The following is a 23,226-nucleotide window of genomic DNA, read 5'->3' as shown; positions in this document are numbered from 1 at the left end:
CCTGCAGCCAACAGGGGAGCCTGGGGTTACGCAGAGCACCTTAGCAGCCCAGGGCTGAGCAACACCTGGTTTTTGGTGTGAAGTAGAAATGGCAGTCTTCAACTTCTCAAGTCTGGCACAGCTCTGGACGTTGAAGCCAGCGCAGTGCTCGGCACAGAGAAATTTAAAACTGAAATGGAAGTGTCTACGTGATTGAGGAATTTGCACTAAATATCCAATTTACAGGAAGTTTCAACACTACAGGTTAGGGTTTACGCATACATAAGGCAGCATCGCTACCATGCGACTGACTGCAGATGCCCTACGTGAACTAGACCTGCTCCGGAGCAAATGCAGTATAACCATGTAAGCATAGCTCTAAGGTAGAGTTAAAGACAACCTGATTCAATCTTTAACATTGAAGCTTTGTGAAAAGGTTTGCTTAAAACAGGGACTCAGAAAAACTGGAAGCTCAATTTGTCAGACCTTTTGCATCATTTTTCTAAATGGCATTTTATCACATTTCCATCCTTTGTGCTCACATGAACAAATACATCTCCAACTCTAATGCTATTTCATAGTACTGCCTTTTGCCATAGCACTTTACGGCACAAACATACAATGCTTCCCTCTCTGAAAAGTCTAAGATACAATACAGAAAATGAAAACTACAGCCAGGAGGTTGATGTGTAGAACGGATGAGGAAACAAGTAAAGAGGATGCAAATCATAGACGATGTATGAAGACATGTTATTTTTTCAGTGAAGTGGTGGTACACAGTCCTAGTTTAACAGCTCATTTTGGACCACTATCTAGAGCAAGTGGATTCCAGACACAGGGGGAAAATGGGAAAAAAAGGCAGGAAAAAAGTCTAATAAATAAATGGGAGAGACAGACAAAAAGTATATGAAGTCCAGGTCTCAGCACACAAGGTCAGCTCCTGGGGATGGGATCCACACTGTACTTGGACCCAGAGCTCAACACTTGATTCAGTTGGATGCAAAACGTTGCACAGAGCTCAATTGGACAAACGGTCAGACTAGGAATTTTTTAGCTGCAGCTTAACGCATAAGATGAAGAGGCCAAGAGGCCTCAGAGGAAATAATTACAGCAGTTCTTAGGTACAATATGAGCAAGTACCAGTATGATAGTCATTTTAATAGTAGTATTACAGGTAAAAGCTTTTCTACAATATTGTTTTTTCTTCACAATGGCCTTTTATTTGACCATAAGCTCAATATAAAAAGGTTGCATTTTCATTTGATTTTTTGGTTGTTGCTTAATATCTTTCCTCCCTCAAAAATTTCTATTAAAACATGATGGGGAAATAAAACCAGATATTTGGTGGGGAAAAAATATCTATTTTTATATAGCAGCACAAAGCAGAACAGCAGAAGTACTGACACTGTGAGCCATTCACTTACAGGACCATAATTCTTAAAAAGACTGTTAACAACTCAATGGAAGAAACTTGAAAGCTAATAAAAACTATGTACAGGTAACCGTATGCTTTTAAAATGCCATTTTGATATTGGACCAGCTCTTTAATAATGTTTTTCTTATTGGCAATAAAAAGTGCCTTAACTTAGACTGATCCATTTTGCACTTATTGTAGACACATTCCAAAGACATTTGCAACTTATATTACATTTTTCCATTTAGTTTATGGCATTTTTGTGCCCTTCATTTTTTTCCACATATTATTTATACCTTTTAAATATGTTCTTTTGTATTTGAGTTCTCTGATCCTTTAATTATGCCAAAGAGAATCTCATTTCCATACTTGATGGATTGGATCTTCATCATCGTTACAGTGACATATCACCAGCTCTCTTCCAGGAGGGTTTTGCCAAGACCTATAATCAGTTCAGCACTGTGTGCATATGTATGTTTGCTCAATGCAGCTGACTCTACATTAGAAATGTGCAAGTAGTGAACTCTTCACTATCCCATGTGATCTGAGAACAACATGAAATAGCTTCTTCAAGCCTGCAGATTGCCAGAAAGGCATCATCGTAAGCTCTCACATATGACTGTGCACCACGTCTCCAAACTAAATGTCACGATAAAGCACAGCAAACTGAGGGCAAACATACCTGCATAGGGATGTGCCAGACTCTGAGGCAGCTCTGGAATGTGAAGCAAAGTGCAGAAAGTGGACTTCAAAAGGTCCAAAAGTGGCACAGACACAACACCCAGCTATACAATCCGTACTCGATCCTCAGAGGAGAAAATTAGATGAGATGTTGCGCGTGGTACTACTTGGCCAGGGTGGCCATATCTGTATATGGGACTAAACTGACTTGAACATTGCCTCAACACTGCTGTTGGAAACTTAGAGGATCAAGCTAGAGTAACCATCTTCTACCATAGATAGTTTGTGTTTCATTCTCAGACAGGCCAAAGTCTTGTCTTACAGGTGTTGCATGAATTAAGAACAAGTGCAACTGAACCTACCTGAATCATCCTTCAGGAGAGCCTACCTAAGCAATCACCTCCACAACAGGTAATGAACCAGCTCTGGGCTCTTGATTCACTTCACTTCTTACTTGCAAAACCATCTTCATATATATATATGTATATATATATATGTACACATACACACACAGATTGTTCTTTTGTCTCCACGACCAAGCACATATGGGACACCCAGCTGCACCAGACATGGAGTTACGACTGTTTTTTGTTTTCGGGGTTTGTTTTTGGGGTGTGGGGTGTTGTTTTTTCACGTTTAAGAGATGGCATATACATCTGTATCTTTTTTAAATTCAATGAAAACTAATAAAGCTTTCATCATGTTGGAGCATGTTTGTGTTCCAGGAACCCTTCGTACACCGATCAAAACAACATTCTCTGTTGCAGTAATATGGGGGTGTAAACTACTGGTACACTACTGTATCATAGGCTTTTTTGTCTCTTTGTTTGTTATTTTTGTGGGTGAAGAGAAAGCTGAATATATTATACAGTAATAAAGACCAAGAATATTTAAATTGAAAGAAGATGAAGTCTTGGTAGATTCTGTAGTTGATGTATGTAAACTATTGAAATTAAATTAAATAAAATAGGTATGAAAGAATTGTTTGATGATTTTTTTTTTTTTTTTTAATATGCACTACTCCACTAAAAGTCATCTGGGCTGCATTATACCTTGACGCAACAACAATTGAATCCTGATGTACTAAAACACTGCCATCTTCACTGAACATGTGTCAAACACTTGCTTTCAGGCTAGCTATGCACTTTCAACTTCTGTATTGTGCCACGGAAATCAACTATGCTATAGGTAAAGAACCCCAGAAAATCTAGTAGCTTTCTTGCTTTAGTCTGCAATGAGGAGATGGATTTTTTTGGGGGGGTGCAGGGAGGACCAAGGGTTGAGGTTATTTCTTCCATTTTTTGGTTTGCTTGCACTTGGTTTCACTACTCCGTGGGGTCAAGCTAAGTAGAACACTAGGTCTTATAACGACGAGTTTAACAATTTTTTATGAGCAAAGGTCAAATTCTACATTGCATATTTGGATTTAAAAGCGGAAATTTAAACTACAGAATGATGTTTCATGCTGAATAAAACTTACGCCAAGCAAAGCTCTGATTTCTAGTTTCCTGAGCTCCTGTCTCCAAACTTTTCTCAGGTTTCCAACACTTGGTTACACTTTCTGGCTCAGATTTACTTCCTTCTGTTCTGGATTTAGGTGATAAAAGGTTGAGACATATGATTACCACTCCTCAGGTGCAGCCGGCAAGTTTGAGGCACAGGCATGAGGGAAGGGAGGAAGAAAAAAGGTGGGGGAAATGCCACTGGTTTAGATGTGGTTAGTCAAGATCACTACTGGCTTTTATCAGCTGTTTCTTGACACAACTCACTTTGTTCTGAAGTATTTTGGAAAAATAAAAAAATAATAAAAGACCTTTTCTCCCCACGAAGAACACACTGAAAATAAAACCCTTCATTCTCTTGAAAAAACAAAAAAAGCTCTTGCAATGGAAGGCCACTGTTACCTGAGGTATACTTATCTATTTCCTTGCAGTTCCTGGCTTCTCACCTGTCCCTTCCAGCTGGCATTTTTGGTACGTTCATTCTAAAACTACATACACCACTGGCCAATGGATAGGTTATTCTTGGATCTCTGCTTGCTTCTGGCAAGGTGTTCAGGATCCATGCGGATGATGACAAATGAGCATGAAATGACATGGCTCTTCTCACCACCACTGGCACCACCACCTGTCATCGTTGTCACTGCTGAGCTCATCTCACCTTCAAAAAACTCAGCACTCAGAAGTTTAATTCAGGCTAAGTTAATTCTGTGGTGTTTTTACATTCTTGTCCTGTAATTATGCACAGGTTCTCATTTCACCTATTTCTGACAGACTGTAGCATTTTTATGTCTTTTCCACGCGTATGTTGAAGTATATATTTCTTGAAAGCAAATGCCATAATATCAGGTGTGAGCCTACTTCTATTTTGAGTTTTAGATACCTTCCAGCCAAAAAGCTGTACCAACAAAAACTCTGCTGCACTTGATCATTTACTGTACTTGTACCAGAGTTGAACTTAAATATTCCATGCCTATTTTATATGCTTACACCCATATAAAAGAAATCTAATCAAAAGTTCCCCCAATATTCTGTTAATAGCATTTTCCCCCTAACATTTCAAAATCCTCAATATACAAAAAGTCCAAAACTTACCAAAATGTGGTAAGTTTTCACATTTAAGAAGTTTTGCTTCTGCTAACAGAAATTTACTCATGCCTCCACTACCCTCAGCCCAAAACTTTCGCATCTGAAATATAAAGATCTGAATCTGTCATACATGACATGTGCGTGAAATGCTCCTATGGATTGAAATAAACTCATTTTTCCACAGATATGGGAGAATATTTTTAGAAGAGAATTTTTGCTTTAGGAAGTGTAGTTATAATCACTTGCGGTCTTAAAGCATTTAATAACTGGAATAAAATAATCAATTTCTCAAACTGAATCAATGTAATTCCATTATGAATACCATCAAGATTATATATTTTCACCTATAATCATCATTGCCAATTCAGACAAGTTCTTTAAAACCCAAACTTTTTTCAGTCAACTTCATAACCCAGAGTTTCACAACTTTGATTTTCAGAAGCCAGCAGGACATGAGATTTTCTTACTATTGACCACTAAGCATAAAATAATTTCACAATCATATGTTCTCTAACATTTTTTTTGTACTGTCAAGGGCCACATCATTATCTGAAATAATAGTTTCCCTTTTTTTGACAGCAATATTTTTTCTTCACATAGTTGACTTAGTCCCTGTTACTGCCCGTCACATCCAGCATTTCCTTTCAGTTGTTCACCTTCCTCTGATACAGAGCTTGCTGCAGCTTAGAGCATCTTCCATCCTTTCATCAGAAATTCTTTACCTATAAACATGGTTGCAGTGGGACGCTCAGCCATGGCACTTCACAAGTAGGCCGGTCCTGCACTTTTTACGTGACCTAGCTTCAAGAAAAACAATTTTCCAGTGCAACTTCTGTCTATCTGTTTTACCCATTAGCTCTAAGTACTAAGGATGCCAGTGCTTTCTCCAGTTTCTGTGTTTAACAGCATCTAAGGCGAATGCACGAGAAAGCAGGTACTGTCAGTTGCCTTCAGCCTGCTTTGTGCAATTCCAGTATCTCAAACCCTATGGAAAGCCAGGTGCCGTGGTAGCTTTCCGGAGATAGCGTATCTCCTCGGAGATGCGGAACCACAGACATTCGAAGTGGAAGTGGGCAGAAGACCAAAGCACACTAGCTCTAACAGCATTTCGCAGATAGCAACAGCAAGTCATAAATCATAGTTCTCAAAACCTCTGGATCATGAAGTCAGCTTTAATTTGCCTTTGCCTGTCCATGCCTCAGAACAAGCTCAGGAGAGCAGACACACCAAAAACCTGGCATCTGTGCAGCCTGCCCGTTGTCAGAGAGACAAAAAAGAAAATGAGCGTGTTCATACTGTGACTATACCACCCACATCCACTTGTAAAGTGAAAGCGCATGAAGTGAGAAGGGATGGCTTTGTAGTCAAACCATTAGACCAGCAGTTAGAAGACCTGAACTTTCACCACAGTCCTACAAGAAATTCCTTGTGGATAAACCACAATCTTTCTTTTACTTTGATGTTTTTCTCTAAAAAATAATAAAAATGGTCACTTCTTGCAGTCAGCTGTAATTAATGATCAGTTCTTTGGAGATCAAATTCACCCATGTTTATTAAGTGCTTAGAGATGATTAGTTGGACAGCAATATACCATTGCTAAAGTGTTGTAATTGTAAAAGCTCACATTAAAACTATTGTCTTCCAGATGTTAAAAATGACCATTTTTATGGGCATTATTAAGACCATAAAGTAGAGATGTATAAATTACAAATTAGGGAACTCTAGATTTTAGCCATAGTGGCTTGTTCAACTGGTAGTTCTTGCATACAGAGCTACAGTGTACATTTACATACACACTCTTAGTCTTACCTGTTCCCTTATATTACGGGCAAGCATCAGTGCTGTTCCATGCACTCCACCACATTTCATTTTGACAAGTAGGAAAGTCCAGAACAGAGTTATCTCACGGTGGGTGCAGTGCCTTTTTATTAGAAAAGCATTACCTATACTTTAGAAGTGAATGACTTACTATGTACTATATACGAAATCTCCAGCACGTGTCCCCCAGTCTGAATTCCCATATCACCACAACTTCTCTTTCCACATGTTACAGCAGATGCTCAGGAATGAACTCATCTTGTTTGGTAGCTAGACTTGGCTGTCTCTAGGAGATCCGCACCAGTGTCCCTTTTGTATTCAAGATTCAGGGGTTTGTGTTACCAATAACTCTAAAACAAGAGCTAGAAGCTTTATTAAAGCAGCGCCCCCAGAAGCCAGTCTCTGCTCTGTCTGCCTTGTTTCTGTTCATGTTCCTATCATGAAAATCAGTCCACCCTGTCTCCGCTAATCGATGAGACAAGACAACTTTTGGTTTTGGTCTTCCTACCAAGACTTCTCAGTGGTGTATAAGGAATTGCATTTGTAGTTGCTCTTTGCAGTCTTTGTTGCATTATTGCAACTTACTCATAACCGATGAGTTTCCAGTTTTTACCATATTTGCTCTTAGAGTACTACCTGTTGCTTTGCCCTCCCAACTGTTTTAGCCTGTTAAGAGAAAGCTGGAGATTGCTTTGCTTATGCTGCCTCCCTCTTTTCCCCTTGCTAGGATGCATCCTCATGCTCCACAGGACACGACCTGCAGAGTCAGTTCTGTCAAACACTTGATGATTCGGTTCCCGCATTTCAGTTCTGTCTCCTCTCATTTGTGAGATGGGGAAAGTCCTGGAAGGGAGTTATTTAGATATTCCTCTTCTTCCCAGAGCCATTCAGATTTCCGTAACTTGTGCAGTTATTTATAGCAGCTTGCAGTCATGGAAATGTATCACTGCTAGGGGAGACCTGCCATAATCCAATCCAACATTTCAGTTACTCGCTTTACTGGTGTTTTTTAACACAAGTGCCCTCTGTTGAATTTTCTGTCCTCTCCTGGACAGCAATTGCTTCCTTCCTGGAACAGCTGATTAAGCTCTCTTTTTAGTTGCTCACTTCTTACGATATGAACATCCATCAGGTTTGCCCTTGAAGAGTATGATCAGTCTTCCAGAGAAAGTTCCTCACTGAATTGCTATTAAACAATCAATATTTCTAGTTGGATGTAAGGAAACCTGGTTCTCTCTTCCCTCCCGGTCACAAATCACCACATCATTTCTTTTGTTTCTGCTCTCCCCAGACCTCTTAAAATTGATCTTTTCCCTTGTGGCAGGCCTGAACAAAGATTTCAGCAACGGGCTGTCCAATAAGTCATTGCTTTGGATGCTGCACAGCGTTAAAAGTCAGTATCTCCAGACTGGTTTCCTTCTCCTTTACCAGGTCTCCCAGCTTCCAACTCAAGAAAGAGAGATCACATTTGTCCTTTGGCAGAAACAAAACAGAGCGTATCCCGTGCAGGTAACTGCAGTAACTCGCTAGGCATCTGTACTCTTAATAAAATGTAGTGTCCTCCTTGCATAGAAGGGAGCCAAGTGCCCTCAGTTGCCATTTCACTAAAGTAAGCCCTACAAACCGCAGAGATTTAGAGTTCTTACCTCCAATGTTTTTTGCAGTTCTTCATGTTCATGCACTAAAAGGGTGCTCATTGATTTAATAAAGCCAAGGTCTAGAGACATCTATAAATACAAGTATTTTACCCTGATGCATTATTGCCCTGATGCCCAAGACTGAACTTCTGCTCCTTCACAGATAAATTGCTTCCTCGCTGGTTAACACCAGCTTCCATTAGCAAGAGTGGTGGCAGACATATTTGGGAAGGTGATCCATGATAAAACACAGCTTTGTCTCTTTTTTTGTTTTCCTTTTGATTTCTTTACTCACCACATCCCGTGCTCCTCCTTTCCCCATCCCCCTCTACTCAAAAGAATCAATAACTTATTCTTTATCACTACTGGCTAAAAAGTTATCACTGAGCCTCACTTAAAATCTATTGAACTCAGTGCAGCGATGTACATCAACCTCAGGGGCTCAAGATCAGGGTCCTACAGTTAGCAAAATTGCCTTCTAAAAGGCAGCCTGAAACAATTCTTTAAGTCTTTTACAGACTTATAATAATGCTGGCTAATGCTAATAATATTAAGAGCAATAATAGAAGGGGGAGAGGGTGTCCTGATAGTTCAGTCCTAAAGTAGAACACACTCTGTACATTCAGCTACTCTGTTAACTTCCAAAATGTAAAACGTAGTGCTTTCTGGTCTATACTTTTCTTTGCATTCAACAGCAAATTAAGGTTTATGGCTTTCTTTTAAATACATTGTAGGAAGTTTTATTTAGAACAACTGTTTTTCAAGATCTCCTAAGCCTTGGCTTGTCCAGCTGAATTGCTCCCAAAAATGCTTAACTCCAAAGCAGAGTTACAAGGAAAGGGAATGTTTCTCCCCAAAATGTGTATCAGCTAGCGCCATTATTAACCACTGAATTCCCTGCACAGCAGGCAGCGTCATCCTTGGAACAAAGCGCTCTGATGAAAGCATCACTTGTGCTTTCACTGTCATCTTATTACAGTGTGTCATCTTATTACAGTGTGTGTAGTGACGTTGCAGCCTTCACCTTGCACCCCTGTGCAGCTCCTCAGCCACTGGCGTGTGAAACTAAGCACGTGGGAGCTCGAAGCAGCAGCAGCATTTCCAAACCTTACCTTTCACTCTCTTTGCTGAGCTACACGCAAAGACTTTTGTGTGCACCCCTGACTTTGTGAAAGCAGTTCTCCCTCCAAATTCACCTGGTAAATGCGGTTTCACAATGTCATATTAAAGTCACGTACAACTTTGTGCCCGAGAGTTTTAAAGTCAAAGAAATGATTGCCAGATCATGGATTGGATTACTTTCCATTAGCTCAGCTCTGAGATAACCTTGTGTTACACAAAGGCAACAGAGGCACCCAAGGTTTGATAATGTGAAATATTCCCCTCTCTGTGCAGTTACTTTTAGCACAGGCCTGAATGTTCTTACTATCTGAAATCCAAACTTACCAGGCAAACACACATTATACAAGGGTTGTCTGTGATAAATGGTATCTGCAGAATTTCCCCTTCATTTTCACATTTTGCAATGGATCCTGAAATAGAAATAAAAATTTTAAAATACTGACATATTTCAATTCCCCCAGCTGGTTTTGGAAACTGTCCTCGTCACACTCATGTTTAACCCCTGCTCCATTCCTAGCCTTCGATTTTAAATCTTGCCTTAATTTGCCTGTTTTAAACAAGCAAGGACGTTTAGCGTTTCTATAAGATTCCAAAGAGAACTGGGAAATGACTGGCCTTTTATGGCTGCACAAACCTAGACTTTCTTTGTGCCCCAGTTATAGCAAAGAAGGACGCTTTTTCTCTTCTCTGATGACGTGTGGAGAATAACGAGTACTCCATGCAAAGCAGGATACTTCTATAACGATAGATCCAGAGCTCACTGAAATCAGCAGAAAGCTGTCCATTACACTCCGAGGACTTGGACCAGGAGTACAGCACGAGCCCTAAACCAAGCATCCTTTTAATGCATGACAGCCAATTGGCGAATGAGTCAAAATTAGCAGGCTGACTGTCAAACGGAATCGCATTAGAAATCCCTTTATGGCCCTCGCGCTGATTAGCCGGTATTGTGTCATGTTGGAATCACTTCTCGAAATCTAATGGCTCCTCGCTTGCACTAGAAATTGATTCAGCGTTTCCCTCCATGCCCCAGATATCAGGAAAATATAAGTCTCGAGGGGAAGCAGGAAAAAAGGGAGGGAAAAAGGAAAATAAAAAAAAAAAGGGGGGGGGGGCATGGTTCCTGTGTTCACCTGCCCAAATCACGCGGTGACACCTCCAGCTGTCCGCCCTTCCCGCGCTTCCGCGAAATGCCGGGCAGCCCCCGCGCCCGACGGCGGGTCCCGGCGGCCGGTGGGCACCGCGCAGCCTGCGCGCCCGCGGACCCTCCGCGCCCCCCTCCACACACACCCCCCCCCCGCGCCCCCTTACCTGTGAGCAGGGAGGAGGCCAGCGCCCCGGGGAGGCAGAGGGCGCCCAGGAGGACGGCGGCGGCGGCGGCCGGGACGAGGCGCGGCACCGCCGGCCAGCCCCCGCCGAGCCGGGGCATCGTCCCGGGGGTGCCGCTGCCCGCCGGCTGCGGGGCAGCGTCCGGGACGCGCCGTCGGGTGGCGGAGCCCGACCGCCCCCGGCACGCCCGCCCCAGCACCGACCCCCGGCGCCGGGCAGCAGCGGGGGGGGGGTGGGGAGCAGGACGGGAGACGGTGGCCCGCCGGGGAGTCCCACCCCACGGCGGCACCGGGGGAGGGGACTGTGGGTGCGGGGAAAGCAGCTGTCAGCGCCTGCCCCTCCGCCCCGCACCCCCTCTTTCCATCACCCCCCTCCCCTGCCCGCATCCCTTCTTATACCTTCCTCTCCCCATAGTCCCTCCTCCGGCACCCCCCGGCCCCCATGCCTCCCTCCCCCCCGGCGTACACACGCACAGACAGGCTGCCAGCCCCAGACCCCGTTTCCCTGCCGGGAGATGCCCGGCCACTCCCTCCCCCGGCCCCGCCGAGCACCGCCCGGGCCGGCCGCGGCGTCGGGGGGCTGCGCCCGCGGCCGCTCGGCGGGTGGGGCGGGGGAAAAGGGGGAGAGGATCGAGGAGAAGAGGAGGAAAGAAGAAGAGGAGGAAAAGGTAAAAGAGGAGTAGGAGAGGAGGAAACGTGGATCCTCGGACAGGTCCGGTGCGGCGCAAACCCCGGTACCTGGGCAGAGAGCGGCGGCGCCGGCTGCCTCCGGCGGGCTCGTCCCCGGCTCCGCAGCCCGGCTTGTGTCAGTGCCATTTGTGCTTGCGGGCAGGTTTTACCGGCCGTCGCCGAGCCGGGAGAGGGACGGAGGGAAGAGCGGGGCGGGGGGGACAGAGGCTGCCCGCGGGAACGCCGCGGCGGGGCTCCGCTCCCCGGCTGCCCGCCCGGCCGGGGCCGCCGAGATCCCCTCCCGCCTCCCCTCCGTCCCCTGTGCTGCCCCCTCTCTCACGGCAGCCGCAGCACAAACTCCCGCAGCCGGAGCCGGCCGCTTCCCGGAGCCGCTGCCCCCCAAAGGGGCTTTCTTCGGCCCTCCCCGCCCAGCCCCGGGGCTGCCTCTTCCCCATCGGGGCAGCCCGGGGCTCGGCGGGGTTTGGGCTCACCCTGCCTCCCCGCCCGAGGGGCCGGGGGAGCCGCAGGGTGACAGCTACCGGGGCCGCGCTCTCCCTCCCCGAGCCTGACCTGCCGTGCGGGTCCCTCGGTCCATCGCTCCCCGGTGGGCTGTAGCCTTTGCAGCTCCTCCTTAACACTTTCCCTTGGCAGGTCCACGCTTTGCTCTCCTAGGTATAAACACAGGCAGTATTAGCTACAGGCATCACCGAAACCCAGTTTTTGCACACGCATACACGTAAGGTCTGGATGGGGTGCCACTTGTCGTGTGTGGCAGGAGGTTTTTCTGTGACGGATCTTCCCAAGCCTGTTTTACAAATCGTTTTCCTTCAAACTGTGATGTTTCATTTGGGGAAATGAATGCTCTCTGAAATAAACTAGTCTGACAACAAGCTGAAAAATGTTTTCAGATTTATACACGTCCTTGTTTTCTTTCTTTGGGGGGTGGATGTGAGCTGCAATTTCAAAAAAAGCTTACAGTAGTGGCAAATCAGGTGCATGGCAGGCTGGTACATACAGGACTACTTTAAATACATTTCAATTCCCAGTAAGATGCAGGACAATTAGATTCGCATGTTCATTTTAAGAATAAAACCCCAAAGCCCAGACCTCTGAAAGCCTGCGTCTTTGTTCTAAAAAGAAAGATATGTACACCTCATTTCCAATGCAATTTGTCACCTACCTTTAGGGTAGGAAGCAAAAGTCCTAAAACAGCTAGAATTGCACCTATGATAGGGACTATGGAAAACTGATACTGGTAAACTTGTAGACATCACTAGCAAAATCCCTCTCTATGAGAAAAGAAAGCCTACTTTTTTGTTATCTCCCAACCTCAATCTGTACAGGTTGAAGCTGCATAGGAAAATACAATAGTTTAGATGCCACTAAAAGGGTTTTATATTACCTAAAAATACAAGTGGGATACAAAATTTGCTCCGCTTTGTGTAGAACACATAACAAACTCAGTACATAAATATAACGTGTGTAACCTGGATATATTTTTTTCTGGGAAATGTCATCTTCACGATTCCCTGCATTTTAAACATAGATGAGCCTGTACAGGTACATATTATTACACACTACTCCAGAAGAGATTTTCACATGTCCAAATGTTTCTTCCATTGGAAAGATGTACTGAATCCTTTGGCAAACTGGCTTTTTCTTACTTCTCTATCTGTAATCAGTGGCTGCATTTCCCTTTTCTAATTCCAGTGCAGCCACAGCCCTTCTAAAGCAACAGCCGTAGGAAAAAAAGATCTACTCTAATAATTTCTCAAGTGACAACTACCACAGGAGAGTACTTATATCATTGTGTGCATCGAATCTTCTCTTCATGATAGTCTAAAATTCATTAAATATTAACGTCACCCGGTGTGAGAAACATACAAATCACAATAAGGGCAGCAAATAACAATTCAGGCATCCAAATAATAGCAGGGAACTTGCTAAAATAGTCTGAAAATGCAAAAAGTTTTGTCTCCTTTGTAAAATGAAGACAAGAGGTGGCAGCAACTTGTGAACTTCACACTTAATCCCTGCCATAACTCATTCAGTTAACAAGAATACATAATGAAATCATACCTAAAGCAAGGCAGTTACGGAGCAATACGCACAGATTTGTTACACAGTTTTACTTTTCCCGTGCAAAAAAAAAAAAAAAGAAGTGTCATCATCACTAAAGCACCTTCAACACACTGATTAGGCCTTAAACTTACCTCTGAAACAACATCTGTGGCATGAAAATATTGTCCGTGGGGTGAGCTCATTGGGTCCGTGCCTCTTTCATGGTATCACCAGTGTTGGGGTGAGGAATTTGCCCATCTTCCTTGCTTGAAACACCTGCTGAAATGGGACTCTAAGCCTCCCCATACCATGCCTACACCACACTTCACAGACTGTTAGCTGCCCAGCAGAAGAGCCTGCTGAGGGCTGGTGCTGTCTCCGAGTCTCCCGATGCCTTGGCTCCCTATCTCCCCTCTCATCGGGAAAGAAGGGAGATGCTCGTTGTTAGCAGCAACCTCTGTCTCCTCCTGATATTGATAATGGTGACATGTTATGGAGGAAGGTCACTCTCTCATTTAAATCTCTCACGAAGTAAAACCCAGCCTGGGAGGGAAATATGCCATCTTAATCCTCCCACCTTAGTTTCACCTGTTCAGTGCTACAGGTATGGTATTTGTCTCAGCTTTTTACCTCTCCCTTACCCTGTCTCCCGAGTCTACCTTATCAGAGGTCAGCATCCTTTCTGGTTGTAATGCCGCATAAAGTACAGTTTCAAGGTTTTTTTTCCCTTTTGCATCCCTGTTTGAAGAGGTACTTATTTTTCCAAGCAACATTCAAAGCTGTGGTGATTTTAGCAAAATCAGAGGGTCACACTGAAAACTGTGTCCTGCTATCGGATATGCACAGGGACTTCGTTATATGCCAGCAGTTAAAACAGAAGTCATGTCATCAAAGCCCTTACCTCTTTTGTATAAGCATTACATGGTACCAGTTGTTATTGAAAGGATACATTTTGTTAGTTCTGTTTATTGGTCAGCCTGGGCTCATCCAGCTTGACAGAGCAGTAGCTGCTCACAAATACCACTTCGTATGTAATTCAGCTCCTTCTCCAGTGATGCTTTCCCAGTGGTGAGCCATAAAACAATGTCAGCCATTAGCTGGTCATAATAAAGGTTCAACTTAACACCCACCTAAAAAGAAAAAAAAAGCTTTATGGTTAACAATAGCAACAGTGAAGATGATGGCAGTGATCACATTCACATCTGTCTTCATGATTATCTGTTTTACTGGCAAGTCAAAATTGCTAGAAAACCCATTCTTCATGGGCTAGAGAATTCTTCCAGAAGCAGAGGAAGGCACTGGATCACTAGAATTCACATGTATTTTCTTTTGTTTAGGAAATTCACTTTTCTAGGTCTTGGGCATAGGCCTTCCTAAGGGTCCCTTACCACACAAGAAAGTGTGAAATAAACATGCTACATAGGAACATGTATACGTCGGCACTGGGAGTGTCCCTGCTTTTATTAATTTTATGTTGCTATGCATTATTTTAACACAGTTTCTTTGTATTTATGAGACATCTCAAAGAAGAAAATGTCTCTGATAGACTCTGTATTGAAGGCTATGTAAATTGGCACCACACACTGTTTCCAGTTCTGTTTTGCTAAATGACTATGCATTCACAAGGCACTGAAGGTGGTTTGCATATCAGATTGAGCTTACACATTTCTATTGTTATTAACATTGTACTAAAGATAAAGAATTCGATCCAATAACTTAGATAATCAAAAAGAAGGTCACACATATCTGCTGTAGTTGAAGGTGTGGATCTGATAAGCTTCAACCCTGCGAATTCTTGCAGACACACCTGTAATTTGGGAAAGTATTTTATTATCATTGTGCATCAGCACACAGCAATCGGGAAGCTCCGTCGTAACTCACAGGATCATGATGGAGACATCGCACTTTCATGCAGGAGAGCAGACGGGAGTTACTCTACTGTTCATCTTTCGGTGGCTGATCAGGTCTTCACAGCTCAGTTGTACTGAGCTGGGCTGCAGCCTTTCAAATGCTTATGCACGTTCATTCATTTCTGTGCCAAATCATGTTTTAGAGTATCCACCAGTGTGAACAAACAGTATTTCTCGCATGGACTCTTTTCCTCCAGGAGATAATGTTAAGAAACCTCGAGATTGGCCTGAGTATATCAAAGAGGTGCTCCTGACAAAGCTCCCCTAAACTAAACTAAATGGATGTAAATGAGGTCTGGAGACCACACTAAGAGGTTTTAAAACTGTAACAGGATTAAAAATGGCATATGGTCAAAGTCCTTAAATAAAAGGAAAGTACAAGAAAGTATCTAAAAGTTACAGTGAGACTTACTTGAATAAGTGTTTATAAATTTTATCAAACAACTTATCATTTTGACAGTTTTCCATAAACCCCTGGAACATGCAAAGCATTTAATTTATTTGTGGCAAGATAAAGATAATGAGTAACATTTTAAAAGTTTATTAACATAGAATATCCTGGCACAGTCAAACTTGCATACTTCTATTGTTTAAATTATATTTTCTAAGAACTCAAAAAAGTTAGCCTTACAAAAGGGAGTTTCTCATTGCAAAAGTCTTCAAAATGATCCTCATCATCTCTATTCATACAAATGCAAACCAAACGAACAGAGCATAAACTGAACTGGATATAAATGCCACCAGTACCCCAAACTGAAAAATACTTGTATGCAGCAGGAAGTATCACTCCAATATGGAGACAATGGACTGCTGCAGTAGTCCATATCAAATATGCTAAAACAACAAAAAAAGCAAATTATAACAGAAATGCTGATGCCGTCTTAACCATGGGATTCCCAGCAGAAGCTATTCAAGAGGCCATAGGCCAAGCAAACAGAATGAAGTGGCATATGCTCGTATTCCTTTTTGTTACTTCACTGCTGTAAATAGTTTGTCTTCCAGAGATCATAAAAATTATTTTGTGTGAGTTATGTGTTTTTGTGTTAGGTTTACCCTTGAACATCTGCTGTGTCTGATAAAGGATAAGAGCTAATGAAATCACATGAAGAGTGACATACATGAGGTACTTCTTTGTTTTCAATTTGTGAGACAAACCAAAACCTGCATTTTGACCAGCTGCTATACTAGCTAATAAATGCAACAAACAAGGAGTACTCTGGAAACATTTTATAAAATGGAAGATTGATGATTGCAGATGAGGATGGACCCTCTCTGTACTAGAGAGCGCTGCTCTGCATGCGCAGAAATTCTTGACGCCCCCCCTGCCTCCCCAAAAGAAAAGACATGCTTATTTTGACAGAAGATTTTGCCCTCCAGCCAGGATCCAGTTCAAAAGCAGCTGCTCCTACCAAGCACAGAAAGGCAAAAGCTCGCATTTTCGCTAAAAGACAAGTTTCCAACGGCATGCATCCTGTAAGATCATCACTTCACCTACTGAGGCTCTACCCGGTGAGTTCATTCCTCCTGCTGCCGGTCTTGTTTTACAGCAGAATTTCTCCCAGGACTTTTTTTGAACGATAACTAAAGGCTTAAAAACTCAGAGGTGATGCTTGAGGAATTAAATACATCAAGCTGGAGCCTCCTCTCCTTCACATGGGTGCCCTCATTCACACTCAAATGAGTGAGAGGAGACTAAGGGCCATTAATTTTAAGTCATCTATAAGAAAAAGTTCCAGCTTGTCGACAACGGCAGGCGAAAAAGACGAGCTGCTGTGTGGTGCAGCTGCTGGCAGGTGGCAGTGTTGGGAGAGCAGAGCCCTGCAGCCGGCAGCCACAGAGCCGGGATGAGCTGGAGCTGCTTCCACAATTAACCTGAACCGCAGATCTGGTTGTAGCAATCTAACCCATATGTGCTAACGTCTTGCTCCTACGCTGAGCGAAATGCTCTCTTGGTTTGTTCTCAGAACGTGCTTTTTCTTTTCACTCATCTGGCTTTGGCTGTACAGGGCATTTGCTTTTACTGTCCCTGCAATTAGTACAACATGCCTTATTTTATCTGGAAACAAAACAAAAGACAGTTTTACAAAGAACACCTATTTATTGTTATTTTCCAGATACAAAGCCTAAGCAATTTACTGAATACTTTTTTCTTAAGAAAATTGGCTATGCAACATTACAGCTGGTATAGGTAAGAAATCCTCCCTACTATTTCTTCTTGGCTTCTCATTTAAATGAAGTACACTCATTTAAGCATTAGTACCTGATCTGTCCTACTGACTGACATACCAAACATACAGAGAGCAATGAACTGACACTCATAAGCAGTCTTTTTCAGCTCCAACCATCAGGATATATTCAGATAATATACATGAGCAAATCAGGGTAATCCTGCACTGATCTGTTGAAACTTCTGCTAGTTACGCAGTTTCATAATGAGTAATATAGCCATTATTAAAGAAGCAATACTACAAGATTTAATAATTATACTGAACTGTCCACCAATCTGACTAATTAAACCCTGGATATTCTGCATGTGCTTAAACCCAAAAGTAGACAAGAGTACACAAAAATGCAGAAATAAGCAAGTATACTAGCAATAACACAGTAGAAATTTGTTAAAAACCCGTCTCATTTTGCTACTGATTCACCCAAGTCAGATTAATCTCAGACCTTCACCAAAAAGAAAACACACAGCCACTTGGGCAAGAGAAAAAATGTACTTCCAGAAGGCAGTGTAATTCATCTAATTGCCTCTCAGCTATCTAAGGCTCTTTCAGGGGGAGATGAGAGCATCATTAAACGTGCCAGAGGTGGGCTTTCGGTGTCATTACACAGATCTGCAGGGGGTTTCTGCCAAATCCCCAAGTTCTCTGACAGTAGCATACCTCTAAATACATCATTTAGAAGCATGAGGTGAACAGAGACAGGGAATAGTATTTACTTTGGGAAAGTATCAGTCACATGTCTTGTATATATTAGCAGGTTAAACCCAGGAGAGTCAGCTGAATTACTTGTGACCAAAGAAAACAATTAATCAACAGTTTTAAAGCTTCACAGAATTTTAAATATGTATTTACATGTGGTGTATGCTATTTATTTTAGGTATCTTTAAACACAGACTCTGAAGTCTCAAGGTAGTGGCTGGCAGGTATTCTGACATACAAAATGATGTCTTGTGAGAGGCTGGTTGGTGATAAACTATTTTCAGAGCAGAATTTGTAGCTTTGGGGATTTGGGGTTTTAATTAAGCTAGTTTGAAAAACAACACAGAGCTACTTCTTTACCAAGTCACTTAGAATTCTAACTGGTTTTAATATTGTTAGGTTTTGATCAAATTGGCTTTAATATTGTTAGGTTTTGATCAAATTGAAGTCAGTCAGTATGGCTGCAATATAGTTTGTATCGGTATGGAAGTCTGACAATAAATAAGACAGCTATTATTAAACAAAAAGAACATTACGGTGCTGGAAGTACTTTGGAAACTGCTCACCGTGCTAATAGACCACATAATTTAGACCCTTCCCCGGGAAACATTCACACATCAGAGCAGCCCCAATGAGGTCAATAAGAATAATCACATCATGGGCAGAAGGCCCTCCTGTAAGCACTTGTTGCAGCAGGTCCCCAGAGGAAGCCAGGATAACATCCTTCAAAAGCGAGGCAACTACACCATCGGTATGTCCCTGTGTTCAGGTTCACTCTGTGTTGGGTTACCCAAGGAACAGGTCTCTTCTCCCAAGGGGCCCCCAGGAGGAGGAATTTGGGTCCGCAGCCCTCTGAAAGTGGCAGCAGTGAGTGCTGTGCGCACAGACAGCCACACCTCCAGCCTGGGGGGATGTAATCATGGTCCCTGGAGAAGCCAAGGACACCCCACCCGGTTGCAACCCCTTTAGTTAGCCCTCACATTCAAACTGGTGCCAGACCTAAATTAATCCACAAACTCAGCTAAGCAGCTGTCAGTGTCTGGGGTCTCCCAGGCTTTCCTTGGGAGCCAGTGGTTTCATGGAAGCTAGGCAGAAACAAACCCGAAAGTCCAACTGGAAACCTTCGGAGAAAAGGCACGAGGCTGCCCCCCTACTTACAGACTATGCCAAGCAAGCTGCATGACCTGGCTGCCTGCTGGCATTGCTTGGATGGCTTGCCTGGGGACACGCACGGTGTGGAGCACCTGCAGGATGGAGACCCCAACCTTTCCCTAAGAGATCATCCAGGATGGTATTTCTTAACTTTCACAATTACTTTCTTAGATGGACTTGTTTTGAAGCATGTGTTTACCTTTATAAATGTTCATATTAAGAAAGAAAAATATCACATAATAAATCACAGAACTGAGGGTTTCGCCGCCCCACAGTGGAGCTGCTTTTAGTTCTGTTGTGCCAGAAGTAATGAAAGCAACTGGACTTTTTAAAGATCTGTGCATCTTTATTTAAAAATAAAAAAATCATCCCCACACATCATCACACAAATAACGATGAATTGACATCTGAACATTCCACAAAATGACAACACAGGCTATCTATTAGAGAAAGTAACATTGTGAGCACTAGCCAGTGCTCACAAGGGTTCCACACTTTGCTTTTGGATTCACTCCAACTGGATGAATAGACAGCACAATTCCCAAAATGCAGGAATTTTGCCACTATGAAGCACTCAGAGGACAACAATCGAGTCTCAGCTTTGTAATGATAGGATTTCAAAAAATGGCCATTTATTTTAAAATAGTCTTTGTGGTTTGTAAAGCTGTTTCTGCAGAGCACACAGAGGATAAAATGCACATACTTTCGCAGGCTTTCGGCTGCTGGCCCAAGTGCAGAAAAGGATTAAGACAAGACAGTTTGAATTTACATGATGCAAACTAGAAGAAATGAGGAAGAAAAGATGGCTCTGAAAGCTATACTTTGTTTTCTCCTAGAAGAGGTGTAATGCAAACTAAGTATTTTTTCACAGCTAGCGGGATCCAGCCAGATTGCAAAGGTACGAGCACGGGAGCAGCCAAACAATAGCTCTATTCACCTGCAACCAAATTCTCCAAATCTGGAGTCTCACTTTCTGGGTTCCCAGACTGAGCCACAGGCCTCAAATTTAATTGGGGTACCTAAAAAACGAGTGCAATCCAAATTATCAGTTAGTTTTGATAACGCAGGCCTTAGCGAGGGAAAGGACAGGGACTGAGCCACGCCTAGCAGAGACAGTGTGGTACATTAACCCAAAAATATCCCTGTGGGCACACAGTGAAGATGAAGAGATGTGGGAGCCTGTAAGGAGAGGCAAAAAACTACTATACCGGTTTATGAGTGTTTTCTAAGCACCACCTGGTGCTATAGTTTACAAAGGGTGGAAAATATATAAAGGCGAGCCAGATGACACCTCTGACATGAGCCAGGCGGAGGCACGGAGCTGGGGGAATCCATGGCGAGTCTTGAGGGATGCTGGCACAGCCTGACTGCAGATGCAGCCTCTCCTGCTGGAGCAGGAGATTCACCCTTGAGAAGTAATACAGCATCCCCGCTTCTGCCCTGTTCAGGAGCACAGAGGAGCCTGTGCATGTGTGGGCAGAAAGGGACCAGGGCTAGTGCATGGCTCTGGGGCTGCCTAGGCACCCTGTCAGAGCCTCAACTACCCCACTTTCGGTTTGTCCTAGCTGAAAGTCAAACCCACAATCCTCTCATCGCAGAAGCCACATGACTAACAGTCTAGCCTCCAGTAACGATGAAGTAGGCACAAGAAATGAAGAAGGAGAAGGGTGCTCCTTTTGCTTATACCCTCTGGCTGGGTGTTTTTTTTTTCTGAACAAAAATGTCCTCTGGCCATTCTGGTAAGTTTACCATTTTGGAAACTGCTCCGCCAGACCCGCTGGATGCTGAATCAGTGAGAGTTACACAACTTCGCTATTCACAGGCGGTTTGATCTGCTTACCTCTGCTGCGCCGCTCACTTCACTTGCAGTAGTGCATGGATGGTTTTGAAGGAGAGGTAGCTATTGGCAGGCGTAAAAGTGATACAGAGAAGGAATAATTTGTCTTTAAATTTGGTGACTGTGGGAGCACCTACAAATTTACAGTAGCGAGGCAATGACCACAGAGGGAGAAAGAGAGGAACAAGTTTCAATCAGAAGTCAGCATGGAAATGATTTGGTAACAAACCTCTATGCAAAAAGTCACAGTGCATGCAGGTTTCCATAGATATTATCATAAAGTCTTCCCCAGCTCTACTATAGCAACCCAAATAAACATACAGGTAAATGCCCGAACTCGCTTCCTAGCTTAGCCACAGAGGGATGGACATGCCCACTGGTTTGAGACCTAAGAAGCCTAACTCATCTAAACACTCACGGTTCAGATTTGCCTACTGGGTATCTCCAAATGACAGAGAGGTGGAAGAGCATTTGTAGAAATTGTTTTTCTGGCCAGTGCAATAATCCTGAACAAGTAGGACCAGATTGTATTTTTGTGCCTATTAGTTTTTGTGCAATCAAAATTGTCAAGCTGAAGGTAGGAAGCTCACCAGGCTTAGCAATTAGGTCCTCTCTTGGCATGCTGTAAACTGGAAGCCAAAAATCAGTGGCCAGGTTTGAAAAAGTTGATCTTAATGAGAAGCAAGAAAGGTTAAATGCATGAACTCTGTTACTCATTGGGATTTATTTGCTCAGTTCTAATTTTAACTTTGGTTAGCCCAATAAAAGGTATCACATCACCGTCTGCATAGCCGTCATACAAAAAACAATGCAGCTACCAACTTTCCTCTGTTGGATGACATACTTGGGCAGTGGCCCTTTAAAAAAAGCTTCAACTTCTTTAGAGCACATTTGGTTTTCCATTCATTATTTTCCTGATGCTGAAAGCAATGTTATTCAACCCAGAGAAGAATAGCTACATTGTATTTCAAAGGTTTAACCAAAACACTCATTTTGCTGCAAGTTTTCCTTCTTTCAGGATTTTAAAACACACCTACAAAGTGCTGCTGGGCAAAATCATCTATTTATGGTCAATGGGATCTGGTAGAAAAAAAAGAAGCAAAAAGGAAAAGAAGTGAATGACATGATTGCAAGAGTGACTGCTATCTACAAAAATGTGGATGATGAAAAGGACTAAAAGCAAAGGAAGGACTCCTCTCCCCATGAGATGAGCTAATGAATGCTGAATGTAGAATGACTTTGTTAAAAAAAGAGACAAAAATAGAAAACTTAAATCAATTCTTAATACACTAAGTGTATACCATCCACAATCTATAACCACCTACACATTCACAACTCTCTTCCACCTTGTTTTTGCCAACGTCACTGTCCTGGTTTTGGCCGGGACAGAGTTAACTCTCTTCTTAGTAGCTGGTACAGTGCTGGGTTTGGATTTAGTGTGAGAATGATGTTGATAACACTCTGATGTTTTAGTTGTTGCTAAGTAGCGCTTATCTTAAGCCAAGGACTTTTCAGTTTCCCATGCTCTGCCAGCAAGCAGGTGTGCAAGAAGCTGGGAGGGAGCAGAGCCGGGGCAGCTGACCTGAACTAGCCAAAGGGGTATTCCATACCATGGAATGCCATGCCCAGTGGTTAGCTCAGTTGGTTAGAGCATGGTGCTAATAATGCAAAAAGGCTGCGGGTTCGATCCCCAAATTTCCAGTATATAAACTGGGGGGAGTTGACCGGGAGGCACGGATTGTGGCTCAGGAACTAACTGGGCATTGGTCAGCGGGTGGTGAGCAATTGCATTGTGCATCACTTTTTTTTTTTCTCCCCCCCCCTTCCTTTTTTTGTTATATTCCTTTTCATTACTATTATTATTATTATATTTCATTATTACTATTGTTAGTATTATATTTTACTTTAGTTATTAAACTGTTGTTATCTCAACCCATGAGTTTTACTTTTTTTTTTTTCCCTTTCCTCCTCCTCACCCCACTGGGAGGGGGAAGGGGAAAGCGGCTGCGTGGTGCGTAGTTGCTGACTGGGGTTAAACCACGACAGTCACTTATAGCACCTACATAGAAGACCACCCTTTACCTTCTCCAGTCCTGCTTGCCTGCA

The 23,226-nt window shown here is 43.1% G+C and overlaps 2 protein-coding genes across 2 annotated transcripts in view; one reads left to right on the top strand and one right to left on the bottom strand.

Moving 5' to 3' along the window:
* The window catches only part of BMPER (BMP binding endothelial regulator), a 150,922-nt gene extending 140,254 nt beyond the window's left edge, over positions 1 to 10,668 (bottom strand). Inside the window, exons 1-2 of the mRNA XM_050915812.1 lie at positions 10,551 to 10,668; positions 9,564 to 9,649 (exon numbers count right to left, since the gene is read on the bottom strand). Of these exons, the coding sequence (XP_050771769.1) occupies positions 9,564 to 9,649; positions 10,551 to 10,668 (204 nt within the window). The remainder of the gene's footprint in view (positions 1 to 9,563; positions 9,650 to 10,550) is intronic.
* LSM5 (LSM5 homolog, U6 small nuclear RNA and mRNA degradation associated) overlaps positions 1 to 23,226 on the top strand; it is a 756,742-nt gene that overhangs the window by 238,453 nt on the left and 495,063 nt on the right. The gene's annotated exons all lie outside the window — the stretch shown is intronic.

The sequence above is a fragment of the Gymnogyps californianus genome, chromosome 2, assembly GCF_018139145.2.
Source record: "Gymnogyps californianus isolate 813 chromosome 2, ASM1813914v2, whole genome shotgun sequence".
Classification (NCBI taxonomy): domain Eukaryota; kingdom Metazoa; phylum Chordata; class Aves; order Accipitriformes; family Cathartidae; genus Gymnogyps; species Gymnogyps californianus.
The sequence above is the reverse complement of the archived record's forward strand: the minus strand, read 5'-3'. Positions and strand labels throughout refer to the sequence as shown.